The 24,189-nt window shown below is 40.9% G+C and overlaps 1 protein-coding gene and 1 long non-coding RNA gene across 2 annotated transcripts in view; both read left to right on the top strand.

The window, feature by feature from the left end:
• Window positions 1-374: 374 nt before the first annotated feature.
• LOC121338680 lies at window positions 375-5,402 on the top strand. The gene is made up of 3 exons (XR_005953067.1): window positions 375-513; window positions 907-956; window positions 5,278-5,402. It is a non-coding gene; the product is annotated as an uncharacterized LOC121338680 (long non-coding RNA).
• Window positions 5,403-12,862: 7,460 nt separating this feature from the next.
• Window positions 12,863-24,189, top strand: part of EEA1 (early endosome antigen 1) — a 67,855-nt gene continuing 56,528 nt past the window's right edge. Inside the window, exons 1-2 of the mRNA XM_041409733.1 lie at window positions 12,863-13,000; window positions 20,856-20,948. Coding sequence (XP_041265667.1) covers window positions 12,977-13,000; window positions 20,856-20,948 — 117 coding nt within the window. The 5' untranslated portion in view covers window positions 12,863-12,976. The remainder of the gene's footprint in view (window positions 13,001-20,855; window positions 20,949-24,189) is intronic.

Raw genomic sequence — 24,189 nt, 5'->3', positions numbered from 1 at the left:
TTGCATCTTTTCTTGTCTTCTATTACTGCTCTATTACTCTGGCTGTTAATGTTGGAAGATGAAATTCTGCTCAACTCCCAGGCAAGCAAATCTCCATCCTGCAATGTGCAGAGAAGCTGCTGAAATGCTGGGACAGAGACTGGGGGAAACACTAAGAAATTCCTGACTCCCTGTAGGGTACAAAGTGTGAACACAAAGAAGAGGGAGGAGGAAGAAGGTAGGTGTGAACCTGCAGCTCTCTTGCCCATGCCCTGAGAGGCAGCTCTGGTGCTGCTCCCCCTGTTTGCAGGGCAACTGCTCTGGCCCTTGCATAGGGCTCTACTTAAGACATTTTCCTCCTCTACCTTTCTGTTTCCTTTCTCTCAGGGTCATCACTTAAGGTTGTAAACTCCTTTTGCTGAGGAAAAGAAGGCAGCCTGCTCCCTCTATAGGCTTCTCTGGTTGTTGCTTTCACGAACCAGCCATCCAGGGGATCAGAGCAGCATGCTTTTGAAGACTGTCAAAAACGCTCAAGTGAGATGTATTTTGCATTTATTTTAAATTTAGAGATGGTTTTTGTTGTGTAAATGTGTGTTAATATGCATCTGTGTGTGTATGCACATGTGTGTGTGTGTGTACATATGCCCACACACATTCTCTAACACCTGTCTATATAGCTACTTTTCCTGCAAAAGTCACATATGGAGCTGTTTTACTGTTTAATTGTAGTCTTTTTTTTAGAGCAAGTGCATGATCCTTTTTCTGTGAATTTGCTGTTTGCTAATGGTTTATGACAGCAACCTCCTGACTGCATCTTACCCTTATTAGTGGAAGAGACACCATCTGAGCCAGCAGTTCCATGAACTCAGGCATGCTTCCTCCCCAGTGTCCTCTATCCCAACTGCTTTTCTCTCCTCTTTGTCCCAGGACTTGGCCTTCTCAGTTGCACCAGCACTGCAATTTCTGGCATCGTTCTGGTAAGAAAAGCAACCTGTATTAAGAACAACTCTGTAAACAAAAAGCCTATTAGTAATTTGGATCAGCTCAGTGACCTGATTTACAGCACAAACCCAAAAACAGTTGCAGAGAAGCATGAGTGTGAAGAAGCAGCCAGAGGCAAGGCAGGGATGGGACACAGACGTTCCCAAGCTGTCCTTCAGCTGAAGTCCCCCTTTTGTATAACTACAGCTGCCAGTGTACCTTTGCTCTGGCACAGATATCAAAGGGAATTCCCCTGCACTGCCTGAAGTAACACTTTAGGGAAAAACTGACACATTGGTGAGTTATATATTAACCATTATAGAAAGTGGCAGCGTGACACGGCAGCGAGTTACTGATAAAAAAAAAATAGCAACATTTCCATTATGCAGAGCATGGGCAATAGGTCCTAGGAAAAAACGACTCAGCTCTTTCCACTAAATTATACTGTTTTCAATTCTTCCATATTTTCTGAAATGTGAATATATTGTTCAGATGTTTTCAATGCTAAATAAATGCCTCTGGCTGTTTCTTGTGGGTTGCTGAGGGGAGAAGGCAGGAAATGTTTTAGCTAAAATGATGCAGCTATTTCCAAGGAAGTGTCAGCAGAGTAGCATACAAGATTTCAGGAGTTACAGAAAAAAATTAATTGTAGCAGTCATTCAACACTGTGCTCAGTTTTGCTTCCCAAGGTCTGACCTTGCTCTATGTTCAGCATTATCAGAGATCTGCTGCAATGAAGTTTAGGTTCTTATGTCTCATAGGACACAAATTAATTGCTTTAACTTAAGTTTAAAAGCAGAACCTTGCCAGAGATGACAAATGGGAGTATTATATATCACCAGTTAAATGACTAATGTTTTATTTGTCTTTGAAGTTTCTGGTGGAAGCTGAAGCGTAATGGTGAAAGAAAAAATAATTCAAGTTACATAATACCTCACATATGGAATTGATAATGCTCTGTTTTTATATGGAATACATTACTCTTCAGTGGTTATATACATATATATGTATATATGTATATCTAATGAAGATTATTCCATTTGGTGTCCAAAATGTGCTGTGCATTTATTCAGGAGTCTCAGGAGATTTAAACTTTTTGACTGAAGATGAGATTTTTTTTTTTTTTTAATAGAAGATCCTTATTTTGATCAATGTATTCCAGTACTTAATGAAAAGAACCTGTCTGTGTTTCAAGTCAATTGTTTGGTTTTCAAGAGACATTTTTTGGCCTTCAAAACCACAAAAATGATTCTTGCTTTAGATCAAAATACCATCTTTTTGAATTGAAAAAAACCCCAAACCTAACCACTCCCACCCTTTATTTTCCTTTTTTTTTTTTTTTCCCCCTCAAAGCACTTATTTCAGGAGTAAAATATTTCTTTAAAGTTGTATGTTTGGAGTTGAATTGCATGGAATTTATGTAGCCGAGGCTTTAAGCACACTTACATAATGAATAATATAACCAAAATCCCTAAGGTCTTTTTATCAGGAGCCCAGCTAGACAGGCACTTAGAGAGACCCTTTTTCTATTCCCAGTCCTATGGGAAGTATACTCTGCACTTGACAAGGTGAAATAAAAGGGATTCAGATAACAAAAGGATGGTAATAAATACTAATGCATACAGGAGGGTTGAGAGTAGGCCATATTCAGGGCAGGATATTGCTCGAGTGTGTTTGGGAAGGGAAGTACTGACAGGGATTTCCTCTCCACCCCTTAGATCTGCTAACATCTTCATGTGGGTCAGGGTTGCCCTGGCATGTGGAGGCTACATCTCCTTTCACCCCACCCTGACCTCTTGAAGAAAACAGAGGCATGAGTTAGGGAAATTAATTATTTTGCTTAAATAGCTGGTGCTGGCTGCCAAGGAGGCAACCTGTGACAGAGGAGAAGAGCAGTAAAAGGCAAAAAAGGTAGTCAGGATTAGGTCAAAAGAAAGGCAAAGCCAAACCAGAGAAAGAAACATTTTGGCAAAGACTTAGCCTAGGGATGAGTGAAGCAGAGTTTTGGTGGGATTGATAAAATCCAGGATACAAGCGTCCTTAAGAATAGTGTGATTGTTTGGATGCAAGGGCACTGTATGTGTACTAGCACTGCAGATACTGACCATCTCTAGGCTGGTGCCAGAGGTCTGTCACATACACCAATTTGGAATTGCTGCCAGTTTTCTGAGTACAGCGTGTCCAGATGTTTATTACAAGTCTGCAGTAAGAAGCACACCAGTTATGCTTGTGTCTGATATTCAGACCCCAAGAAAAGGGCAAAGAAATGTAGGTCTTCTATGTGACGATTCTGATCTGTCTTATCAGAAAGAAAGAAAAGAAAAAGAAAAAGCTTTGTACTTGCCCATAAATGAAACACCTGTTGTGATTAAAATACAACAACCTCAATTTCTGCTTGTTGGAAATGTTTTGCATACAGTCTTTGGCAGCATCATTTCTCCTCACAGGAAGAAGACTGTAAGACAACCCAGCATTACTTTTCAGATGCCATCACACTACTGTATTGCACCATCAGGGTGTTGCAAAGAATGCCCAAACCTAACAAGGCTTGGGAGTGATATATTTGTTACTGTATGCATGACCTCATCTTCAAAGGAAGATTAGCATTAGCAAATTTTAGATGATGGAAAGGGAGGAGTTGGTTTAAAATTCATTTCAGCAATAGTAGGGTTGAATAAAAATAATAATTTAAAAAAATCCTTTATTGTCATTGTCCTCTTTGCCAGTTCTGCATGTAAGTGTTCATTTTATTTCAGCAGAGGCAATTGCCACAACAATCAGGACAGACTAATTTCTCATGTATGTGCCAAAGCAATGTCAGAACGTGGTGTGCAGAGCAGTTGGTGTGTCTGCTTGGGCTGCTCAGTGGGGCCATGAAGATCATGCTTTGGGCCTGGGGCAGGCACCTGTGACTGCAGGGCAGAGGAGTGAGCTGCCAGTAGCTGCCAGCAGCTCTGGTGTCAGACTCATGCAAAGCATGACTAAAACAATGCCACTTCTGAATACAAAATTCCCCAGTTACTTTCTTGCCCTAGTGAGAAGAGCTCTGCAGATGTGGAGACAGGGACAAAAGCAGCCAGTATTTCCTCTCTTTCTACATGCTAGTCAGCCCTGTTCATGGGGCACTAGCTCATCTCCCTGGCTTCTGAACTGAGAAAAGAAGATGCTCCTCTTCCAAGTAACTAATGAATCATCCCTTTTAGTACATAGCATGCATGACTGCATTGTTAAAAGCAGTCTTAATCACTCACTGAGAAAAATGTTATTGATCATTTCTCCCTTTTAGTTGTTAAGTGGAAGCCTTGGGAGTTGTGACTCACAGCCTGTGTGCTGTGGCAAGCCCAAAAAGACTTTAGTAGATTTTTAGATAATTGTAGGAGCCCTCTGCATCTTGTTCTTCATATCTTCCTAGTATAGCTATAATTTGGAAAAATGGTAGATTTCTTAGTTTTATATGATTCTACAAATCACTGCTTTGCAGATGGATTTGGCCTGAACTTTACACCAAAATTCAAGAGAAGGGTTTGTGGTAGGCAACTGTCTTGTAGCAGGGGATAGGGCAAAACAGCTCCTGGGCTGGAGGAAGCCCAACCTCCACCTCCTCCCACCGCCCCCCCCCATTTTGTCTTTAGCTCTGTAGTGGTGTTGGACATGCTGTGCATATAGCACTTCACCCTGGCTTATGAGCATAGGACTATGTCAACAGAACAGTGAAATAAGGAGAAAAAAAAAAAGCAGTAAGAGTAAATTGTAAGGTTCTTGACAGCTTCCTGGAAAGGGAATGGATTGGTTCGTCTGAGGTAAGAAATTAATGGTCTTGTTTACTTGGAATTGCCAATGGCAGAGAAAAGTGAATCGGTAAAATGTTTTCAATGTGATGTGGAAAAAAAATGTATCTATAGCTATTTTAAATGTAGACAGATATACTGATTGACATACTTGTGTATTAACTGCATAAAAATACTAGGGTGGAAGATTATTAGTAATGCCAAATGATAAAGTTTTCAACTGGTGCAGGATGCCATAGTTAAGACAGTCTATACCCTCTTAAATCAGTCTTTCTATGTTTGTATGTTTATTATATGAGTATAATATGGCTGCATTCTATTATTACATCCAACTTATTTAATTGAACCAGTTACTTGTTCATTCCTCCACAAAAGCAAAAGAAGCTACAGGGCCTCCATGAAGGATGAGGAGGAGTTAGACATGTAGGCATTATATTTCTAGTAGTGAGCGATTGAAGCATGTTTGTTGTTATCAGTTTTTTTTTTCTGTTATTTCTCCTAAATAACCTGTCTCATTCATTCTGAACAGAGAGTTTTCCCATGTGGCCCCCCGTGACACTACATGGCATATTGCTGGACAGCAGGTCCTCTGCTCTCCCACCACAGCCTTCCTTGGCTTCTGGAAAATGGAACCAACCCTGGCTGTGAGCAGACACTTGGGAGACAGGGGTAAGAGGGGTAAAAAAGCACCCAACTAGTGATTGATTGATTGTGTAATGATACTAAAACCCATGCATTACAAGACTTCATCATGACTGTAGCTGGGAATAAAGGTGATGTAAAATAATGTATGATAATAGTTTTCTTTCAGTGCCTTTGCCTAGCACCAGGTAAGTAGCTTTTTGTTTCTTGGGCTGTCATTGTTGGAAAAAGTATTGCCATCAGCTGTAGGTCTTAAAAATAACCTTTGATATATGCAAAGGAAATGAATTTATTTTGAGACAGAATCTTGCCCTCCTGGTGCATTGCTTGATGAATGTGGTCACTTGATGGAAGCATGCTGCCATGGGGGAACAGCCCTTGGGATCTGTCCCTGTGTCAGCTCAGCTCTCAGAGAATGACAGAAATCCTTGTGGAGGAAGCAGATGTTCCCAGTGGTCTCACAAAGAAAGAACAGACAAGAAGACATTTGGGAAGAAGGGCATACTAAAGACCATAGAAAAACTTCATCTGGCATCTTCAAGGGAGGGTTCAGTGAGAGTAGAGCTTTAGAGTAAGCCTTGCTGGGGGATAGCCCTGGAGAAAAGCTGAGAAGCTCCAGAGGCCTCCCCAGCCATCACAGGCTGTTGGTGAGCGTTCCTGTTTTGTGTGATGACCCTACAGATGCTGAGAAGTGTAACTTGTAGAGCTCAAATTTAGATCCTCTGAATAGGATCTAAAAGATCCTGAAAATTCAGGGAGAAGCAAATAATAACTGTACAAAATTCTAGCTTTTACATAATTTTGTCTTGGGAAGAAATAGCCTGGGCCTTGACAGCTGAAAGTGGACAGACCTGCTATAATCATCTGTAACAGTTTTTGTAATGGAAAGATGGTTATAGTAGTCAACACTTGTTCTTTGTGAGTAGCAGACATCAGGAAACCAATATCTTTAATAAGAAACAGCAATTTGAACTTCTGACTGTGACTTCAGTTTGAAGTCTCTTTAATACTCTTAAAATATATTTCAGTTTAATAACCTCATTCAGCATCAATTTTTGCTTGGATCGGAGAGCACCTTTTATTATCTGCTGTTTCTTACATTTATAAGAATAGCACTTAAACATCAAAGGAACCTTAAAAAAATAAGCTGTTTGGATCACTTCAGTAAATTGCTTATTGCTACTAATTGCCCACCACTTCATAAAATCTCTTTCTGTTTTACGGCTCTTCTCTGCAAAGCTCTGGTGAGACTGAGATAACTCCATATCTGGTGTCCTAATATTTAAAGTATAAGATTGTGACCCTCAGTTAATTTTTTTCCCTTCCTTTTCCCATGTATTTCTAAGTCTCAGGTCTCCTTGTGAAACTTTAGAGCCAGGCCATTGCATTGAGCATCTGGAGGATTCTCACTGGTTCCCATACTCAACCAAGTCTATGGTTATGGTCTCATACACCTCTCTGACAGGAACATCCACATGCTATCCCACCTTTCCATGTCAACAGAGCCTCAAGCTGTGTTTCTCCCTAACAGGAGAGTAACACCAGTCCTTAATGGGAATCAAAAGTCAGGATGACCAAAAAAAGCCCTGCTCAGTCATGAACCATGTGTAGTGGGTTTTCTCTTCCGTTAGTGTAGACTGGAATATTGATTTCGAAACCATACTGGGGTGAGGTCCAACTGTGTGCAAGAGAGCCAAGACTCCAATGTTCATGATTGGGAGATTTCTTTGAATGGCTTGAAACACTGAAACTCCTCATTTCGTTTTCTGCCTTGGGCCATGCAACAAAATGGATGTCCTGTACAGATTATTGTGATCATAATATTGCTGGGCAGCTGGGAAATGATGTAGAAGTAGATGATCCTCACCTTCTTCCTAAAGACAAAGGACATTTTTACCCTTATATTTTTGCTACTATACTGCCAGAATCTGGGAATACATTACACAAGCTTAAAAATTTAAGATTTTCATACAAATCAGTATTGTCCAATTGCCTACAAAAAAAAGGGCTTTATTATTACCTATGGGAAATCTCTGTATCTGACCAGAAATGTCTAATATGAATAAAATGCTCTAACTTCAAAGAGTTTCCATTTCTTGCCACCTGGCAAACTCATCAAGAGATTTTGGTGTGCTAAACACATATTCTAGCCCAGTAGTTAAATCACCACTGAGACATTTTTTAGGTTGGATGATTTTATTTGGTTCTGTAATATTAAATCTTAATCTTTATATGATGCTTTTCTTGCTTCTTTGGTTTTAAAACTTTTTGAGGCAGATGTGGTCCATGCTAAAACCTTCTACAATATATATCCAGTTTTAGGCGAGCCTTTCAGTGCCAAGCTGGAAGTTAGGAGTGGATATTTATTTTTGGAACAGATACATCACTGGCATTGCTCTTACCATTACAGCTAACACTCATCTAAGAAAAGAGAGCTATAGAGGCCAGGCTGGGGTTACATGGCTTGGCAAATAGGGCTTCAGAGTACTTAACTGTAGATCAGAAAAGCTACCAGCAAACAGCACAATTCAGGTGTTTTGCAAATTTATTCTACCTAACAAAATATATTAACATTATTTCAAAGCAGTTAATGTCTTCTGGCCAGCTTTATAATGAATTTAATGTGGAAGTTTTTTTGCCTGCAATCAACTTGCAGTCAACAGAAAGTATAAAACTGCTTTAATATTATAACCCACACTCTTCTTAGCTTAGATGATACAGAAATTCAGTGGTGCATGTGTATTTGCTCCAGATTAAATCTGTATTGTTAGCTGACCCAGTAATGCATCTAGCTGGCATTAATGGAAAGGAGCATCAGCTGTTGAATGGTTGATCCTTGATAACTGTGTAACCATGTGGCATTTCATCATGCCATAGGAAATGCATTTGTTACTTTTTCCTTCACTGATACCCAGTGCTTCTTTGCCCTAGGCTTTTGTACATGCATTTTATTTTCCATTAATAAATTAGATGGTTTGGGTTTTTTATTTTTTTGCTTCAGTATTTTGCGAAATTGCAAATTGTACCTGCTCTATACCAGAAGAACATGAGTGAAAGGTCCTGCTCTTTACTATTTTAGTACAAACATTTTAGCTCAAAAAAAAAAAAAAGCTTAACTGAGAAAGATTTTTAATCCTCCTTTGTTTATACCCAAGATCCTTCCTCGTGTCTAAGTCGTTACTACAATTGCTACATGGACAGGTTTGGCTAATACTGCAAGAAAATCAAGGGCTGGCCAGCCAGCATTTTGCAGTGTGCATGTAGTTGTACACCTTAAAAATATCATTTTGATTCCTAGATGCAGTACACTTTGAAATACAGATCTGGATGGCTTCGAGAGGTTAACTTTATAATAACAGATACCATTAAGCATTATGGGATTAGTGTAATGCTGTGGGTCTATTTGTTTACTGTTCTGAGAAAGCCTGTTAACATCCTTGTATCTGTAAAATTCAGCCTCTTTATTTAGCAGTCTGTATTCTGACAATTTAAAAGTGTTTAACTGAATTGCTGATGTAACACATGTACACAGTGACTCTCAATAAAGCCAACATTTATTGTATTTACTTATATACAAGGCCATGAACAAATAGTGCATTAATGTTCAGAGAGAGAGGACAGTGTTTGAAGCAGTGCTGTATTGACCTTACTATTTTTGAAAAAACCAACCAACCAAACAAAATAACCTGAGCAAAAGCTTGTTGTTGCACTTGGTTAGATTTGTGTTTGAAAAAAACCCAACCCATGTCAGACCTTCAGCATTTTTGGTAGTTAGTTATGCAGAAGGGTGACCAAAATGGTGCCCTTAACTATTAACATTAAATCTTCATACACTGGAAATTTATCTAATTTCTGCTTTCCTAGTTTCTACTGTAACTAAGAAAGCACTACTGAAGTTAATTTTAATAACCATTAATACTGACATGCCAATGATCTCTATTTCCCCTACTTCTTTCATTTGGCATTTAAATAATTTCACTTAAAAATCTTTGAAATAGTCTCAAATGTGCCTAGACTGATTGAGATGAATAAGTTTGTTTCTAAGAGGAGAGAAAGAGAAGATAGATATGTATATTAGCACATGCCAAGGTGAACACATAACACCAAAGAATCTGTTATTCAAAATATTTTAATTTTACTCTGCAATGAAATTCCACAAAGGTCCTTTCTTTTTCCTTTTGACCCATTTTCTCTGCCATTTACTGGAAAGTACTCAGGCAAATTGCCAACAATTCCTAATGTCTCTGGAGTAATGGGATCAGAATGGCCATGGTATCACCACAGCTTTTTATGGTGGAATTTGAAAATGTTTCTTTTGTGGCAGGCTTTCAACTTTAAGCAGAATAAATTCTTAGCTGAGGCATTTGGCAGAGAGTGCTCTGCATGACTCAGCAGCAGATCTTCTCCATCTCAGATTTTGGTTATATTAATATAAGGCTTATTTTTTACATGAACTTATACATATTTATGACTTAAGTTCCCTTGCATGCTGCTGGGCTTTCTCCAGTTCCAGTGCCTACCTCTCCAGCTACTCCAGCAAAGCCACATGATATATGCTACACAGAGATTCAGTATTGAGGTGGATGGAAAAGGAATCAGTGACTGAAGCAATTTTTTCATTGATAAAAGAGATAATTCTCCTTAATTAGGGTTTCTTAAGGGAGAGCTGTGCAAGTTTTCCAGCATTCAGGTTCTGTAATACTAGAATGAAGTCATGACTTGGAGCTCTTGGATTTGTTATTAATGCTAACCATGCAACCTTTATTAGGACACACACTCATTACTCATGCAAGCAATTGCACTGACTTGAAAGAGGCTCTCTGTAGCACAGGAACCAACTTTGAGGCATCAGCTCTTTGTTAGAGACATCACCACAGAGTCAGCCAGGTTCTACAGCAGCTGAGCAAACACACTCTCTCTAATACATGATGAGGGAAGTGCTCTGGCCAACCTCCTCAGTACCATGAGTGAAGAATTGGAGAGCTGTTATTTTTCCCTGTAGTGAGAAGGGAATGGATCGGGAACCATTGGTGATTAGTTCAAGCATAGAGTAGTTTCAGCCTATGTGCTACTAAATAGCCCTGCCTTCAACTGAAAATACATTTTTGCCCAAATCTGCACTTCATAAATCTTCCAAATTTCGTCATATACCTTTCATAGAGTCATTGAGGTTTGTAAAGACCTGCAAGATCATTAAGTCCAACCTTTGACCAAATATCACCATGTAAACTAAACCATATTCTTTAAACAAACTGTGTATTCAACATGAAAGGAGAGAGCTTCAGAAAAAGATATGGGTAAATTTGAAAACTACTTACTGAAAGTATATGGAACAGCACACAGTGACAGTCAAAAGTGTACAGTTGAAGAGCTAGGAAAAAGAAAACAAACCAAAGGCTGATATCTTTTATAAATAGGATACTTAAAAACAACATTTTGGAAAAAATGGGATACTTTTTCAGTGCAGCAAAGGAGCTTGTGACCATGTGACTTTGAGGTCAGGAATTTTACATGACTGAAAATAGTCATCTGTATGAACACTGAAAACACGTTGGACAATAAATAGCCCAGAAGCTTGTAGGCTGTATGTGCAAGCAAGCATATGTAGTGTGCATATACCACGTGTGTTCCTTGCCATTTTCTAGCAAAAGGCAGTGGCTCCTTGTAGCCCTCAGCTGGGGTAGAAGATTGTGTGAACACCAATTCTTGTGAGCCATGGTCCAGAAATCATTGCTTTTTATTTGACTATATGCATAGCCATTAAAAACAAACAACTCCCCGAAGTTCCAACAAAACCCTGCAGTTACCTATTGGAAGATCTGAGAAGTGCTGGTGCACACTGGGCCACCCTTAATACTGCTTGTACAGTCAAAAGACTGATTTCAGTTCTGTACTGACATAAAAAAATGCTGGCTTTGACAGATAGGCACGAGTTTGTTGTAGTTCAGACTCTCAGCCTTCAGCTTGTGTTTAAAGGAAAAGGTACCTGTTTCCAGCTGGTTTTGGAAAAATCTTTGCTGTGGTTGTGTTCTGAGACTTTCTACCAACAACTGACTCTTTAGGAAGGCACCTTCTAACCCTCTTGTCACCAAACCCTTAACAGAGCTTGGATGAAATGGAAGTTGACAGCTCCCATGCCTGAGGACACAGCCTATTTACCAGCAGCTGAAAATTCTATTGAATTTTAGGAGAGCACATGATATGAATTCATAGATATTACCATACACAAAATAATTAAAACCAAGGACTTCTGCTAGAAGTGGGAGAGATGGAAATTTTTTCCCCTAGATCTCTGCCCTAAGGGTGAGTTTTTATGTGCATTCTCTGGTATGTAAAAGCAGCCACACTGCAGTCTTTTCTTATGGCCAGGATTCAATAGGGTCACTCTTCTCTTTGGCTAACTATTTAAATTTGTAGGAACTTAATATCTTTGAGCCTTATCTGACTTTGTTGTATTTGAAATTGGCCCACAGATTAACAAGTTGGTGAGGGAATGATATTTGGACAGGGAGACAGATGCATGTGTTCTAGAATCCACACAGGGAAAGGAGCATGTATTTCCTTTCAAGTCTTGCTAAGAAAAGCCTCCTCTTATATAAGACTGTTAACTAGTGTCCTCCAATCACTATCACCTTCCTCTGAGCACTCAGGAATTGCTAACGTAGGAGAGTAAGAAACATTCTACAAAGATGGGTTGGTCAAGTTATTTGGGTCTGGCAAATCAAGCAGTCCGGCAGTTTGTTGTGTAGGCTGTTGCTCTTGTTGAAATATCTATAAAACTTGCAGTCATTTCTGGTTAGATTCAGAGTAAGTATCTATGGTCTGCCTAAATATTTAAAGATCTGTACAGCTGTACAAAACCAATCTTATTCCCATTTAAAAACACCTAATGGGTCATGCCATAAGGTCGTCTTTTCAGCTGAGGGCTTGAAGCAAGGAGCTGCTTCATCAGAATTAAACTTGAGGTTAATTATCCAAACAAGTTCACTTCAACAATCCTTCCTGAACGCGCATTTGTCAGTAATTTCCGTGCCGCACGAGTAACAAAGTAACACGGCGCTGCATTTGCGCTTTGCCTCCTCCAGTGAGCCCCCAGCTGCAAGCTCAAACTACAGCCCTTTTCCTTCTCTCGGCCGATGCCAGCAGCAAGGGGCCCACAGCTGTCGGGAGCCTGGGGCAGCCCCCGACAGGAGAACGGCCGGGGGCAGAGACACCGCCGCCCTCCGTTTACCCCGCCCTGCCCTCAGCAGCCAGGACGCCTCTCGGGCGGCGGAGACCCGGGCACAGCGCAGGGACGGACCGAGAGCTGCGGCGCTGGGCCCGGTGCGGCGGGAAGGAGCCGGGCCCGAGCCCCATCCCGTCCCGGGAGCAGCTCCCGGCGCGCTCCGCACCTCGCGGCCGGGCGGCGTCCGCAGCCCCTTCCCCGCGGGACCCACCCCTCCCCGGGGCGGAGCGCGGCGGCTGCCCCGCCTCCCCGGCCGCGGCGGCTGTCACGGGGCGAGCGGGCCGCACCGGGCTCCTGCGGGGCCCCGCGGTTTCCCTTCGGCCTGGCCGCGGCAGTCCGGCGGCATCCGCGCTCTACCACCATGCTCAGGCGGATTCTGCAGCGGGTAAGGCAGCGAGGCCCCCCCCAGCGGCGAGGGCGGTGTGCCGTGCCGGTGCCGCTTCCTGGTGCCGGCCGGGCTCAGAGCTGCGCTCCCCGCGGCAGAGCCCCAGCCACCGGCCCTGTCCGGCCCGTCCTGCGGCACAGGGTACGGGTTAGGGCCGTCGCGGCCCCGGAGGCCGTGAGTTTGTCCGCCCCCGCCCTCTCGCTGGGGGACGGCCCGAGCCCCGACGGGACGGGACGGGCCGGGCCCGCCGTCCCGGCTGGGGGCGGTGTCGTCCCCCGGGCTGGGCGGAGGTGCTGGCGGCGGGCGGTTCCCGCGGCCGGGCCTGTCGGAGGGGCGAGGGCCGGCCCTGGCCGGCGTGGCTCCCTTCCGTAGCGCGGCGGCGTCTCCGCCCGCCGCCTGCGCCCGTCGCCGCGGTTGCGGCCGCCCGCTCATAGGGCAGGATAAAGGGAAGCCCGGCCTGGGGAGAGCCGCCGCCGGGACCTGCGGTGATTTCTTCAGGGGCTGGCAGGCAGCAGGCTCTTAATGCCGGGAGCCAGCCCGGCAGCCGCCGTCCGGCCGCCTCCCGTGGTTTAAGGAACCGGCTTTTCCGGCAGCTCTGCCGGGCTTGGAAAGCCAAGTTGTGACACTGGTTTATGAAACCCTTCTCGCCTGCCCAGATCCCCGCGCCGGTGCCGGTCGCCTTGCAGCTGGCCTGCGGCTCGGCTGGGAGCTGCAGGAGGCGCTGGCGCAGGGCAGGTGCCGGCGTGGTCGCGGCTCCGTGCGGGCTCGGCAGGGGGATGCTCCCAAAAGGGTTGAGTCACGGCGGCGGTGGGCAGGCAGCGCTCCAGATCCCGCACCGCCGGAGAGCGGTGGCGCAGGAGGCGCTCACGGATAGAGGGAAAACCAGCTGCTCTCCCCGTTTTATCCGCTGTTGCTTCCAAAGCGTGCTGTCTGTGTAACACCTCTGCGAAAGAGTGTTTTATTGGAAACGCTGGCTTGCTCTCCTTGTCTGCCATGCAAAGAAGCGTTGCCATAAGAATGAGAGTTAGGGGAAATAAAGTAAGCGTGCCACCAACTTTTTCAGTGTAAAACATATCTCAGGTTATTTTTCGGTCATAGACCCTGAGCAGGTGAAGATCTTGGTCTATTTGGAGCTTCGTGTTTACAAGGAAGAACTTCCTTCCTGAAGCTTAATGGGAAGCCCTGCTAACAAGCGGGGAAACTTAGCACGGACCTAATTAAATATTGGCAGCAGTTAACTGGATGTTTATTGATTCTGAGTAACACCAGGCCGTCAAGAAAGGCTTCTGCAAAAGAGGAAATGCTTCATACAGTGCCAAAGGATATTTGCCCCTAAGTATGAATTCTGCTAAACACATCTTATAAACATCTAAAGTCAGTGCAAAAGTTTATGTGTGAGAAACAGACATCTTTTCCTAAAAGATTGAACAAATACTTCTCCAGTGGCTCCTGAAAGTTACGAGATTACAGGGGAGGTTATTGTCAAGAAAGGTGAAACAGACTTCTTCCTGCCTAAAAATTAAGTAGAGAAATGCCAGGATTTTTGAAGGTGTTAACCTTTAATTGCTGAAAATAACTAGGCTTTTAAAAATTCACCTCATACTAAAAGGGACTTTAGTAAAAATATTGATTGCATGCACAACCTCGTACATATGTACCATTTTGACTTGTGCTCTGGTTAGCAAAATGTGAAAAATACTTCTGCTGTACTTTGGTATTAAAAATGAATCTTAGGTTTATGTCAGTTATTTTAATAAAGAACATAATTCTTAATGTCTTTGATGTGTCTTGTGCAGTAATTTGAAGGATAAGGAACCTCTTCTTGACCATTTTATTGTCCATCATTTGTATAGCTGGCTTTCTGTCACTGAAACATAGCTTCTTGCATATCTGTTTGGTTTGTTACATGATTATAGGTGATGCCACCCTTTCTAGGCAGAGAGCTAAACATTATTGGTAGTATAACTGGAGTTATAAAAGTATGTTTTTTGAAAAAGGAATTCTTTATTACATTCATTTTTGTTGTAACTAGGCTGGCTGACAAGCTGCAAAGGAGGAAGACAACAGCTACAAAGATATGGTTTATAGTTTTTGATTCCTGAAGTTTCAAAGCATCAAATGTTTATTTTTTATACTACTTTTCTACCTTGATCACCTTTCTATTTCATCCATAGTTATAATTTCTGCTTTTAAGAGCATCTTCACTGTGAGCTTGAATGACATATTTTCAAAGTAGAAGGTATGATACAGTAAACATTACTTATTTAGTTTTCGAGGTTAGTATCTCCATGCTGTCCTCAACTAGCTTCTCATTTTACATCCTTTCCCTACAAGCTTGTAAATTTTTTCACAAGTTTCTAAATTTTATGTATGTTTTCAACATGACATCTCAGGGATCCACCTGTTTTGTATGTTTGCACCATAACCCCCCTTTTTGTATGTTGTTGCCACTTCCTGGTTTCAAGCATTGTTCATCATGTTGATCTAGAAAAAGGTAGTTTTTCCCAAAAGGAATCTCTGTGGAATGTCTGAGATGCACCTTTCCTGCTCCCATAGCTTGATTTTTGTTGTTGGATTCCTTGGAGAGCAGTCTTTTCTTTATTGTGTTCAACTTTGATGCCCTCTTTGGGCATTGTGTCATTTCCCCGTTGTTAATCCACTGTGGGGCAGTGGCAGTTGCCTCTGGCCTGTTAAAGCAGAGCTCATTTCTTGTGTTTGCAGGGAGGAGGCATTTATTTTCAGCTGGTAGAAAACTGATTACTTTGACCTCCTTCTGAGCCTTCTTCCCATTGCTTATGATTTTTTAGTGGGCAACTCATCTATTGGGCCAATGTGACTACTTTTACATTAGTTTTTGTCTCCATTATTTGTCTTTAACAGTCTACAACTGTTGGCTACTGTGCTGTGTGTGAGTGCTCTCTGTGCTCTTCTTTGCTTTCTGTTTCTAACTAATGCTTGAGTTTTTGGTCTTGAGATCTTGGTGTCTGGAGGAGAACAGGGCTTTGCAGGCATTTCTGTAGCTCAGGTAGTACAGTCACCTTTTCTCTTACTCCAGGCTCAGGCACAGAGGTGTTTACTTGTCTGAAATCATTGCATCTGACTTAGAATTTTCTTTACACATTTATAAGTGCAGATAGCATATTTGCTTGGATAGATGCTGAACTGCAGCTGTGCGTCTGCCCTCTCCTCAGAGCCAAAGGGAGCGTGTGTGCCTGTTCCTGGGCACAAAGTGTGCTTGTGTGAAACTGATGGCATGATGAGAAAGGAAAGTTTTATGCCCTCTGAAGTCAGGAGTCATTTCATTTTACAGAGTTACAAAGTAGCATCACACTGCTTTAGAAGTAAATGGTATTACTGTTCTGTATGGCAAAATACCCTGTTCCTAGCACTGAGAGTTCTTTGGCAACAAGGGCTTTGGCCCTCTTACCTTCTCAGTTTTGTGTCTTGTTTGTTGCTTCAGGATGTTTTTATGGTTGTAGTAGTACCCTTAGTAGTAGTATTTAAATCTGTGCTGGAAAAACTGTTAAATCTGTATCTTTTCACATTTTCTCAAAGCTTTACATATTTTTTCAGAGGTTTTAATTTATTCTGAATTTCAAATTGCTGAAAAGAGTCTTCTGACTGAAAGGAATGTAGCTATAGACAGATAAAAGACTATGCAAAAATGACACAGTAGTGGTCCATATTTATACTCCCTCATCTTAAAGCATTAACTCAACTCACTCATTATATAATTTTCAATTCCTTTTCAGAAGACAAGCTGCAGTCATTGTCAGAATTCTTGTTGGTTAATGATGTTTCTTTATATTAGCTTGCAGTTTTGAGAAAACATAGAGGATGGCATTATGGAGTTTAGTGTATTACTTCTACAACTCTAGGGCGAGCAGTAGAAATATAGGATTCTCTGCAAAGTAAACAAATGTAATTGACAGCTAGGAGAGAAGTATGCTGGATCAAAAACTAACTTTGTATTAGTCTTTCAACTCTGGGTATGCCTTCAGATGTCAAATGTTACTTTTGTAATTGTACATATACAGAAGCCTGTGTGGAAATTTTCTTTTTCTCTGGGGTTAGTAAGTCATTTATTTGCTCCCTTCTGTAGGCCATCTGAAAACAAAGAACATCATTCTGAGTCCTTTCGTAGATCACAAAGTCCAAATTGTTCAATGTGTTGTGATTCTTTTTTGTTTAATGGAATGTGATACGGCAGGGGTACGTGAGCATAGCATGACTGTGTGTGTGAACCGATTTGATGATGCAATGATCAATTAGAAAAGACACTTGCAGTGTCCCATTCTTTATTGGTAGGTGAAGGGTATTTAAATTACATTACGACCTTGAAAGATAAATTAATTTTGGTTTTGATCTTGGCTTCCTTAAAATTCTTCCAAATTTTTATTTTAAGTTTCTTATCTGTTTTGCAAATGGATACTATGAACTATAACTTGAAAGTTGCTTAATGACCTCTTTCCTTCTCACTCTTCTTTCCCGTGCATCGCACTCATCAGTAAATGTCACCATTTGTACTAGGCTTTCTAAATCTAGCTTGGAATTATGCTTTCTCTTTTCAAGAGCACACATTGATTTTTGAAAGGTTAAAAGGATTTTACCAGGTACTGTGTAATAATTTCTGTCATACAGTACATGCAATGAGACATGCCATCCAGTGCTTATTAGTGTGATTATGGCATGTCTGAAGTGTTTCATAAAGCAAGTACTTTGAGCAACCATGGAGTAATAACAGTGTACAGTGGAGTAATAACAGAAGAGCTTGCATCCTGGAGGTGGTAATAATCTCAAATTTGTAGTGCTAGAACTAGCAAAACTTAATATGCAAATCTCATTGCAAAATGGAGTCAACTCTGGGGTGAAATGGGATGGGCAATTGAAAGTGTACAGTAGTGTTGTATAAGGAGTTATGATAGGGGTGAAGAAAATGTTATGTTAATTCTTGCAGAAAATTCTTGGTTTTGGGACAAAATGATTCATTAGGTATGCTGAAAGTGTATATTCAAATATTGCAAAAGTGGAGGTAGATTCTGCCTGTCTAAAGATGCAGTTCGACCATCTCTTAGTGCCCCTGAAACATAAGATGCAGTATTCTAACTTACCTTGTCTTCCTGGGAGACCTAGCTTCAACTTACCATTTGTTTTAGATATTCTTCTGGCTGTCAATGGAACACAGTCCACATGTTCATCAATGGAGTTACCTAACTTGTATTTCAAAGCTTTCTTGTGGGATGTGTGTTTCTGTGGGCAGCACTTTTAACGCTGCTGAACAATTGGGGCAGGAAGGGAGCTCAGGAGCTCCCTAGTCTGAGCAGTGAGCAGGATCAGCTTGGAGGTCAAGAGCAAGTTGCTCAGGCCTATCTCATACTGGAAAAGCTGTTCTTTACATCCAGTAGGAATCTCTCCTTTCAGTTTTTGTGTCTGGTCTTCCCACTGTGTGCTGCTTAGACCACCTTGGCTTCCTCTGTTTGGTGGCCTCTTCATGAGTCGTGATGTGGCTGCTGTTTGGCACTCCCAAAGCTGTCTCTGCTTCCAGACTGAGCCAGCCCTGTTCCCTCAGCTTCTCACACAGGTCAGATGCTTCATCCCCAGATGTGTTGGTGGCCTTTTGCTAAACTTTTGCTGGTTTATCAGTGTTCTCCCTGGACTGGGAGAGCAGTATCTTGATGTGGTGCACTGGCTGCTGGCCAGTGGGGAATGATCACTTCCCTTGATTAGTTGGCTGGGCTCCTTGTTAACACAATCCACGCTTCTGGCAGCCATCTCTGCAGACAGGGCACTCTGCAGGCTCTTGTTCCATGTGCTGGCTGACACAAGGCCTCAGTCCTTTTCAGCAGAGAGACCTCTCTTACTGCCAGGAGTTTTCCTTCCCTGTCACAGGACTCTGCATTTGTGCCTGTTGAATTGCATAGGGTTCCCCTTGGCCTGTTTCTTCTGGCATTTCTAGGTCCCTCTGAGTGGCAGCCCCACCCTTGAGTGTATCACCTGGTCCTCCCAGTTTGATGTCATGTACAAACCTGAAGAGTGTGCGCCTGTGGTCCATGCTGGGATGTCCCTTGTTTAGTGTCTATATCAGTAACCCTGGGGAGAAGTACCAATGCCTTCACTTCGACATATTTTGCATGTGTGTAGTATCTCTGCTTACCCCCTTTTTTGCCTCTCCTGTTATTAACTTGCAGAGCTTGCATTGCCTTGCCTATTCCTTTTGTATGCTGTGCTAGAAGGAAGTGGTGTTCATATTTTCTTTACAAATACAATACAGCTGGAGTGAAAAAGACACGGAGTAGGAAAACCAGACTGTGTTGATCACATAACTGATGACTTCAGAGAGGGCTGGAATAAGGAGAGATGGTTGTCTTCTCTTACTGTCACCAGCCCCCATAGCTTAGTGCTTCACTTCTCACTTCCCTTTGGCCAATCTTCAGAGCCTTTCCAAAACTGAAATGTATTTCACTGGGAATTAAGTCCTTAACAGTAAACTTCACCTGTTAATGTAATATTTTTTAGATTTGATAAATAGTAAAAGGCTATTATCTTTGTTACCTTTATCTTTGTTATCTTAGTTATCTATGAAAGTTGAAAATAGAACATTCTTTTTAAAACAAAGCAGGAAAATATACTTAATATTCAAAGAATGGGAATCGTGTGCTGCAGATATCTTATAAGAGGTTATATAACTGATTTGTCATCAAAAAAAAAGGATCTATTTGAGAAAGAAAATTATTTTCTGGATAAGATTTTGGAGGCACCAAGATGAAGAAACTAAAATTCTGTCCCTCTCTCTGTAGGTTTCAATCTATATATTTAAATTCTTTATCCTCTTATATTAAGATATAAAATCCTTCATAGCATTACAAGTATTTCCAGATGGGCCAAAATACAGCAGTAGCATTACTTTATCCCATTTGAGATTGTCATACTGGAGCTAGGTAATGAACTTTTTGTTCTTTGTTGAAACTAGGATTGCATATACATGTTGAGATAATTTTTTAATGATGTTTCCTTTGAGAATGCTTACTCTTCTGCCATCAGTTAAGCAATGACATTCTGGAGATAAGTAAGAGAAGTTAAATCAACATTAAATCAAAGTTTTAGTTGAACAAGGATTATAAGATACAATCCATCTACCCAGATTTTGAATCATGCAGTATTTAAAGTTTATTTGCTTATTTTATCTAAGTATGTAATTTAAAATCAATACTGTTTTGTTTTTCAGCATATTCAGAGAAGTATATCTTTACAGAATATCTTTACTGATTAGCATGTTTTAACTTTACTACAGCCTTGATTATTATTTTTAATTTTTTCCAATCAAGATGGTGTACTGTTTGTGTGCTTGTTAGATCAGCAAGGTTCTCAAACTTCAGTTTTCTGTCTTTCATATATTTAAGGACTTGTCCAGAATGTAGAAAAGTTATCAAAAAAGTAGGATGATACTAGTTCACTACTAATGAAACTTTTTAGGTTGTTATTTCTACTGTTTTCCTATAGCATAGAGCAACCTAATTGAACATCACCAAGAGTGATACAAGGGCAGAGTTTAGCCAAAGTTTTTGTTTTGTGGTGAGCATTCATGAGAGGAAGTGGTTTAAAATCCTGGCCTTTGCTTCTGGTATCTGCTTGGTATTTTGTGGATGGAGAGTGTTGGATAGAAACTTTTGTTGAAGTGTTGTGCTGAAATTTATATAATTACTTGTCAACCTGTTCACTTCTTGTGGAGGGAAAATACCTCTGTATTCCAACAAGTAGAAGAGAAGCCTTGCATAGGATATGTAGTGTGCTTTATTAAATATTTATTAAATATTAAAATGTAGACTCTCACTTTTGTCTTCCCCATCTATTTCAGACTCCAGGTAGAGGTGGGTCTCAGAGCTCGGATTCGGATTCCTCTGCCACACCTGGAAATGCCGTGGACGTGAACTACGAAGGCTCCTCCGAGGTACTGTGCACCATTCACGGGACTGGTGGCTTAAATCTTGGATGCTGGTTCTCTGATCTGTGGGGCTGTTGGAGTAACTTTTGATGCCCTTCTTAAACCTCAACTAAACAAATTCTAAAAATTGTTTGTTATTTAAATAAGAAAAGAAGACTAGGCCGTGTTTATATGTAACTATTAATTAGGCTTATCTATCCAAGTAGTCACAAGCAATTCTTCCTGTAGTTCTAGAGATGAATTATTAAAATCAAAGCAATGAGATGCAAACTTAGGACTCCTTGTTAATAAATCTTTCATGAGAGCTGCAAAAAACAAGGATTGACACTTTATCATGCTTGTACTTCAGTTTCACCTTGTTTCTGCTAAGCTGGAAACCTCTTCCTTCATATGAAGTATCAAATATAATGGGTTTTATTTGGTAGATAAATATATTTGGAGTATAAATCCTATCAGTGTTTCATGTGCTGCATGCCATACTTAATCAGCAGAATAAGTTGTTATTGCTGCAATCCTATATTTTAATGTCTTTGTATTTACAGTGATGTCTGACATTAACTCTGAAAAATGCAAACTGACTTCACTGGCTGTTGAAGCTCATTTGTGCTAATGTAGCCTGATTACCTATCTTGAAAATGTTTTGAGCTTAACATACATACACAGTGCAGGGTTAATTATCCCTATTGCAACATTAAATGGAGCAAAGTGCCCTTTCTTACACTGAATAAAGTGTGTGATGATTCAAATAGTCCAGTGTGTGATACAAGATAAGAGAAACTTTCACTGTGCTGTTTAAAATCCTGTCTGTGCATCTGCTTGTTTCTACTTTCTTAATGCCTTATTTCAGTCAGTGTAATCAGACATTCCATAATATTTTGCTACATGTTCTACATATCACACATTTTTGAGTCCTAATCTGTTTTGTGTGCATATTTAACAATCCCTGAAGCAAATAAATAGTCTTAAATTGCAGACTAAAATTTTATTAGTTTTGTATTTGATTAAGGCATAAAAACATGCAATGAGATGTTTCTAAAGTTTGGTTAAAATGATCCAGTTCTGTTAATATGAGTGCAACATTGCTGACTGCACAGCTTGTGGGTGCCATAAGGTACCTCAGTACTAATGGAATGGAATTTTCTTGATGTGGGATGAGCTTTCAGTGTGGTGATGTGCCTGCACTATTGTCCCATTGGCTGTTCTTTCAACTGAGTTGAAACTGCGTCAGACCAAAGGCTGACTTGTCGCTCTTGACATGCATGTGTTACATAAAAAAAGTGTCTCTTAATTCTCCGTAATTCCATCATTTCTTGCATTGGTATTATCCGTAGTGTAGAATTTCAAAGTCTATTTGAAACTGAGCTCTGAACCTGGTGATGGGATTTTAGATTCACATGTAATGCTGTTCAAATCTGTTAGCCTTCCTTTTCCCTCACAGCTTCCCTGAGGTCTTGTCTCTCCTGGAGCTTCTCTTCAGGTGCACCATGGTTGGTCTCTGCCGAATGTTTGCTGTTTGTTTTATCATGATATTCCTATCTGGTTCCCCATTATTGTGCAGTCAGAAGTCCATTAACTTCTTTTCACTCCAGTTTCTTGGCTAGATTTTCTAATTTGTATTGTTGCAAGATTCAAATGGAGAATAATTATGAAATCTGTGCAGATTTTTATGTTTCCTTTCTCCTCAAGCCTGGTTGAAATAAATCCTGATTTTTGAGAATTGTCATATGAAACAGAAGGAGTGGGAAAGTCTGAATTCAGACTGCTCAAACTGCTCAAGAAGAGGTAAAAAATTTGCTCATATTCTGTCTGTGACCATATCAGCACTTCAGGTCACAAGTAGCCCTATAATGAATCTGCCCCAGGAGGAAATATTTGAGTCTCTCTTTTTTACCTTTGCAGCTTAGGTCCCAGTGTAACTGTCAGCAGTACAGGGTTGCTAAATATTCCATGCTTGCAGTGAGTCTACCAGTGAGATGGTGCTTTCCTTAGTATAATGTAACTGTGTCAGCTAGACAGGTTTGCCTCAGCCTCTCCTGCTGCTGTTGCAAACTTGCTTACTAATTTATAGAGGCATTTCTGCAATCTCACTGCACCAGTCCTCCCTCTTTGTCTGAAACATCTGAGCACCCTTATGGGAAACCTTGCGATGGATGTGACATAATGCCTTGTAACGCTCCATTCATGTTTTTTTTATGGAGCTTGTTCCTCTGTCACACGAAAGGGGCATCAAGAGTGTATGGAAAACATAGCAGTATGCAGCATGGTCCTAGTTTTTAAGGCATGTTTTAGATTTATTTATTTTCATGTCCTTAATAACTCTTCCTTCTTGCTTTCTGTATGGTATTACTATGGTTTGTAAAAGTTCTCTCTCCAGAAGGAAAACAGACTTTGCTTTTGTGATTATAGAGAGCTTTCAGCATAAGAATTCAAACTTTTGATTTCAGATCTGCATTTTTTTGTCTTTATTAGTTTCTTAAAAACAAATATGCATTTCACAGGGCTTCATCTGTCCATTGTGTATGAAAGTGTGTGTAACTCCCACTGATCTGTCTGAACATTACCAGAGTGAGCACACTGGGACAGAAGGAAGACAGGAGCTTCGTGACCTCCCAGCTGTTAGTGTGGGTCTTGTTTATTTTGTTTGAATAGCTTTGGTGATGGGCTGCTTTAAATTAATGACATACTTTCCTGGTGTCAGCCTTTTAAATAGTTTCTTTTGATTCCTTGCTTAAACACAGTTTCATCTCATATGCATGATTCCAAAGTATACAGTCAGCAGAAGAATTAATTCATGTCTAGTTTTCTGGTTTGCAGTTAATCGATGGATGTGACATAATGCCTTGTAACGCTCCATTCATGTTTTTTTTATGGAGCTTGTTCCTCTGTCACACGAAAGGGGCATCAAGAGTGTATGGAAAACATAGCAGTATGCAGCATGGTCCTAGTTTTTAAGGCATGTTTTAGATTTATTTATTTTCATGTCCTTAATAACTCTTCCTTCTTGCTTTCTGTATGGTATTACTATGGTTTGTAAAAGTTCTCTCTCCAGAAGGAAAACAGACTTTGCTTTTGTGATTATAGAGAGCTTTCAGCATAAGAATTCAAACTTTTGATTTCAGATCTGCATTTTTTTGTCTTTATTAGTTTCTTAAAAACAAATATGCATTTCACAGGGCTTCATCTGTCCATTGTGTATGAAAGTGTGTGTAACTCCCACTGATCTGTCTGAACATTACCAGAGTGAGCA

This window comes from Onychostruthus taczanowskii, unplaced genomic scaffold (genome assembly GCF_017590055.1).
Source record: "Onychostruthus taczanowskii isolate IOZ18803 unplaced genomic scaffold, ASM1759005v1 scaffold31, whole genome shotgun sequence".
Taxonomy (NCBI): domain Eukaryota; kingdom Metazoa; phylum Chordata; class Aves; order Passeriformes; family Passeridae; genus Onychostruthus; species Onychostruthus taczanowskii.
The sequence above is the reverse complement of the archived record's forward strand: the minus strand, read 5'-3'. Positions and strand labels throughout refer to the sequence as shown.